General features: G+C 34.8%; 1 protein-coding gene across 2 annotated transcripts in view; it reads right to left on the bottom strand.

Annotated features, from left to right (window-relative positions):
- Positions 1 to 2,028: 2,028 nt before the first annotated feature.
- LOC149243033 (ATP-dependent RNA helicase fal1-like) overlaps positions 2,029 to 6,000 on the bottom strand; it is a 270,117-nt gene continuing 266,145 nt past the window's right edge. For both annotated transcript variants that reach the window (XM_089367749.1, XM_089367748.1), the window contains 2 exons: positions 2,630 to 2,727; positions 2,029 to 2,362 (listed from right to left, as the gene is read on the bottom strand). In XM_089367749.1, coding sequence (XP_089223875.1) covers positions 2,345 to 2,362; positions 2,630 to 2,727 — 116 coding nt within the window. In that variant the 3' untranslated portion in view covers positions 2,029 to 2,344. The remainder of the gene's footprint in view (positions 2,363 to 2,629; positions 2,728 to 6,000) is intronic.

Raw genomic sequence — 6,000 nt, 5'->3', positions numbered from 1 at the left:
AGAACTCAAGCAATGAATGGATGAATAACTCTCGCTAGCCCTCCAATGATTACAAACTAAGCTAGGGTGTATACAAAGACTATCTCTCTAAATAGAAAAAATAAAAATACTGAAAAGACAATAAAATAAACTCTCAAGTAGGGTGCATGAGAGTGAGAGGAAGAATGCCCTCAATAGATAAAATCTTGTCAGTAATAAGCCTTCACAAGTGTGCCCTAGTGCCAATAATAGTTGAGGTGTGTAAATAGAACTCTAGTATGCTAAGAACTTCCCCGTCTAAATGTAGATCAACCAACTAACCATAGAACTCCAACCAACAAATAAAGACCAAGTGATGAATCTCATAGTGAAACATTGCATGATAAGGTGAGGGTAATCTCCTAAGATAACAATGGCATGCACAATCTAAAAGTCAACCATCTCATGATTCAAAAAAAATTGCAGCTCTCCTGAGTCAGAGATAGCAAAGAGAACATAGAAAATGCAAGCAAGTCTCCTCATACATTGGCACACAATGAACCAAATCCTACTGCAGTAGAGTTGGAACCAAAAATAAAATGGCATGTTCATGTAGGTGCATTCTCCTTGGCCAAAAATAGAAATAATGAAGATGGTTAAGATGCCTGAGGAAGCTTCCTCATATCATGGGCTCAAGGTATCGGTCCATCGAGTCGAAAAGAGGAACATTCTAGGCTAGTGCAACTTAGGTCTCCAAATGTAACCATTGTGCCTCATGTGAGCTCCCCCAACAACCTCCCAAAATGCTCCAAAACCCATAAAATTAACTAAAACCAAACTCCTCAGAATGGCATGACACTTACCCATATGCTATGCACAACACTGACTCTCCAAATATATGGCTGAATCCAAAGAAATGTTGTCATTATATTTAAACCTTAAAAAAAAAAATCCAGATATCTTATTACCATCAAACTTCATCCTCATGTTGTACTTGATAATAGATATCTGAAAATGTGAATATCTTTTAAAACCCAAATTTATATTTTCAGAGATCAAGTTAATCAAGTTTGACTGGCTTTAACTGAGGCCCAAAATATCTCAAAACTTCACATAAACAGACTTGCTAGTCTTGCTATTAGGGTATGGAAATCCACTTTCAGTTTTCAACAAAGATAAAAATTCCAAAAATAGGAAATTTTCTAAGATTGTAAATTTTGAAAATCTAAAAGTACCATATTGATGAACTCAATAATGGGTCTCCAAAACTGTCGTCTTTCTTTGGCAGATATCAAGTTTCTAAAAGTAGAATTTGTCAAAAATATTGTAATCAAAATTTTGAAAGTTTCCATCTAACAATGCTCTCATCCACCCATGCAAACTCAAATGCATGTGGAAAAACTACTAAAAATAGATCTGGGAACCTCAATTGGAAGCTTGCTAAATAGATCTTTGGAAGCCTAAACATTGGAAACTTGCTAAAAATTATCCTAAACTGAATTGGAAGCCTAAATTGGAACCAGGTTAAAAATAGCACAAAATATGTTGTCCTCCTCAAGCATTGATTTTTGGATAATCACCGAACACTCATGCAATGCAACTCTGGAACAAGCTCTTGCTTGACCCAAAATCTGCAACATTGTACCTGTATGACCAAAGTACTCACTAACCATCAATGTTGAATAGCGTACTTCAGAATGTTGAGTTCACTCCATATGATATCCATGAACTGTCAATGCAAAAGGTTGATCTCCATAATGTTGAGCTCACCCAATAAAATATCCACAGACATATGTTGAAACTCAACACCCAAATTTGAGTAAGAAAAACTCTTGTTAACAGTTCCAATGATGGAGTAGAATCTAAATTTGTCACTGGAATTGTAATAAACAATCGCAGTTTTTAGCAGTAGCAGCTCAATTACATATATAAGCATATGAGTAAAAAGTAGACTACTAAGAATTATTTACTGTATAAGATTTTTGTATCATATGTGGAACAAAAACACAACCAATAATAGATATTTTGTATTTTCCATTTACCATTTCTGTTACATGTAAGACTAATAAGTGAAAAAATTTACTCCCATTTCTATTTTTATCTTTTTTAGAATCAGTATGTTGATATGAAAAATCTATCACCAATAACAAACTATCTATTGGCATTTAAGAATCAAACTAATGTTCTCATTAAATTACAAGACAAGCACAAGATTGGATAATTCAACAATGCCCCAACATTAAGTAAATATAGACGTTGCGGTGCCAATTTAGTAGGAATCATCAACTTAATCTTATTTTTCTCAAAAATGATGCAACAAAACTGAGAACTAGCCATTCTTAAGCAGTCCCGATATTAAAACGTTCATGCTATGCTTGGGTTGATTTTAGAGAAGCTCGGAGATCTGCACAACATATCCAAAATTAAATTTAATTGAATCCCATAAAAGCCACATCATTAATAAATGCACATGGCATAACATTCTCAATAAAGAGATTATGAAAATGAAGAATCGTGTAGTTTCTGCACTTTATTTCTGTAAAAGCTCTCAGTGGTTGTTGAAAATACAAAAAAGGACAGTAATTTACGTGATATGCTATACCATGTGCATGTTTTAGACATCCTCTTCTAGGTAGAACTCAATTAATGAGAAAGAAGAGACACCACTTACATCCATTGGCATTTCTTCTATTACAATGCCACATCCTTCTTCAATGTTCTTGAGTTTAACTATTTCTCCTCCAACAACCATATTAATTACTATCGCACCTGCAAAAACCCAAATTTACAAACTTTACCATAAAAAAATGCATATTTGTCTTCAACTAAAGATTTCCAAGGAAAAGTTTCCCTCGCATAATGACATGTGCACATAGAGTAGTAAGCAAAATATATATCATGAATATTGCAATCCTATGGCGCAAAGAAATGTCAGCTAATCATTCATATTAAGATAGGCATTCTAAAGCTATATTCACTTAATAACATACAAGCTAATTATGTATATGACACAGATTAAATACATGCTATACAAAGTAACTAGCTTACGTGTAAAGTGAATGTTCTTTTGATGGGATCTTGTCCTTTCCTAGCGTAATGAGATTTGATTTTGACAATTTTCTGACAACACTTTCACCCATCTATTGTTCATACTCTGACTTTTGTTTTGTGCAAGATCCCATGATTGAAAATTTGGACAAAGTAATGAGACAGAAAGAATGTAAGCGAAAGTGCCAATCACATTAAAATGTTCACTACATGCCAAAGAGATGCAAAAAAACATAAGGATATAGAAATGAATCACTTGGAAGTTGAAACAAAACGAACATCATGTTAATTAGGGGATGATGACCAAAGCAATGTCAAAACTACAAGACTGATGATGTCACCTAGACTTTCGAAGGAGTGCCCTATACAACTTTAGGACACTACATCTTCGTAAGAGTTAAAACAGTCCATAAGTGCTCGATGCTACTGCTAATACAAGCTAACAAAATAAAGTCACCCCTTTGTGTGTTCGTTTTTGAGTTATTATTTATAGGGTTATAACACTGGTGGGAAAGTAAGAAATTTTTTCAAAGATAGGTGACCTATTGAAAGTATTTCTTTTTATAAGTTCTTCATGTAGTGCTATTGTCCAGGCATGCAGGAAATGATAAAGAGCCGCCAATAATATGTTGGACATTTATTGTAATCTAAAAAATGGAAAACATGATATAAGGTGCCCCCTACATTACAGCAAAGTTACTTTTACCATGATAAACCCAATAAATCACAGTGAAACAACATATCTTCTTGAAATTAACATTAGATATCAATAATTTGGAAGTTATCCCAATGGAAATTTCATGCACTCAGGCAATTAATGCAAAACTGAAATTTCATCTTTTTCCTAGAAGATTCCTTGGATCTTAGCACTAGAATTTTCAGCCTTTAGGGCTACTGTAAAGTAGAGTATAAAACAGTAGTGGAAAGATCACAATAGTTCACTTCATACAACCCCAAACTTTCTGGCAATTCAAAGTAAACAAATACCAAACAATGAGATAAGTTTCAGCCCCTTCTAGAACTTATTACCCAATAATCAGATCTAAAAATACACTTTCACAGCAGCAAAACAAGTCCCCTATATGTTGGAAATACTGAGTGGGGAAAGGGGTGGGGGGTGAATCAGTATTTCGTTACTTTCAACAACTTTTCACTTTATTAGTCTAAAATCTCATTACATAATCAATCATTAACACTAAGCATGATCATAGAGATTAAAGTGCAAATCCAAATTTGAAGAAGAAACACCTGTTTTTCAAACAATCTTCAATTTATTACAATCACTTGTGAGGGCACCAATCCTCTGTAAGCACCAACTTACAAAAATTGCAAGCTCCAACCTATCAAGAAGATGAGGACACCAATCCTCAGTAAGCACCAACTTACAGCTGTTCAAGAGACAACATCTAGGCTTGGAATCTGTTCAAAGAAAGTTTTCCCTCCTGGTAGCTTGTACACAACTTAGTCTAGAACTTGGCCTCCAACTAGGACTCAGCCTCCAACAGGTCTATAACTCAGCCTCTAACCAGGAATACAACTCGGCCTCCAACAGATCTATAACTTAGCCTTCAACAGGGCTGAAACTCGGCCTTCAGCAAGGTTGAAACTCCTCTAGATCAGACCAGAATTCAGCCTTCAAACCAAAACCAAAAACCTTCCCAACAAGTGTGCCAAAAACACTTTTATATCTCAAGTAGGACAAGGAATACATCCCACAAAAATTTCTCCAACTCGGCTGGAACTCTGCTTTTCTTCTTTTCCCTTTGGTTCATGAGATATGAACCTCAGAACTGCTCCATTGTTGCCTTAGAGCATAACCGATTTCCTTGCGAGTGGCTCGAAATACTCCTTCTCACTCCTATTTATAGTGCATTTGGGGTCAAGACTGGGCCAACTTGTCCACTAGCTGGGCTGACTTGTGCAACTGGCATAATGTATAAAAAAATATAAAAAAACTCAGTTTTCTTCAACCGTGAAGAGTTAGAGGGAGTGCCATATGCCATTGAAAAGGTCTCAGAATAAGCTTTCTAACCATATATATTATCCTCCATTTTGAGCTAGGTAATAGGAGTAAAACTGCATTCAAAGATAGGGTATCTAAATGGAGCATCGAAAATTCAAAAACAATATTTCTAGAAGGCATGCCATATATCATTGGAAAGGTCTCAAAATATGCTATTTGACTATGTAACTTTCTCTTTCATTTGGACAGCCTTTCACATCAATAACAACCACTTCCAACAATATCCCCCTTTGTTATTGATGGCAATACTTTAATATTTGTTTCTTTTCACAAATGCTCCCCCTATCTACATCCTTGCTATACTTCTTGTTAGTTGCTCCCTGTTGAGAAAATCCAGGGCATCATATTTTCTCTTAGTTCTTGACATTTAATTGTGAATATTCTTATATACTTATTAGTTCTTCTTTTCTTATTTATATTCTTCTTTCATCAAGATGAATGCCAAATAGTAAAATCACAAAGGACACAGGATGTAGACACACAACCAGGGAAAAACCCCTAGGTAGGGGAAAACCCAGTGAAGAACTCTTCCTTTAGTAGATTCAAATGATACAACCAAGACTCTTGATCCAAACCTCTCTTCATCCATCAAGTCAACCTTTGAAGTATTCTTCTTCCAAAAAAATCTTCGATCCTTCTTGGCATCTTCTGCAATTCCAGAAACTTCGACTTCCTGTAATTTTAGAGACTTCAGCTCCTGCGATTATAGATACTTTGTACCTGTGATAGAATTTAGCTCCTGTACTTCGGTCCTTTTTGTAGTTATAATCAATGTGGAAAAAGTCAAAGTCAGGATTAAATCAACAAGGGTCTAGAAATTGAAAAAGTCGTTAAAGTCGGGAGGTTTTTGAAAAAGTCGGCAAAATTTAAAAAATACAAAAATTCATTTTATTTTTTTATTTTTTTAGCATCTAAAGTATCCACAACATCAAATAAATGCATTTCCACATAAACATGTAAAGAAAGCTAAT

This window comes from Pinus tabuliformis, chromosome 8 (assembly GCF_031772625.1).
Source record: "Pinus tabuliformis cultivar Carrire ecotype Pingquan chromosome 8, CPIR1, whole genome shotgun sequence".
NCBI lineage: Eukaryota > Viridiplantae > Streptophyta > Pinopsida > Pinales > Pinaceae > Pinus > Pinus tabuliformis.
The sequence above is the reverse complement of the archived record's forward strand: the minus strand, read 5'-3'. Positions and strand labels throughout refer to the sequence as shown.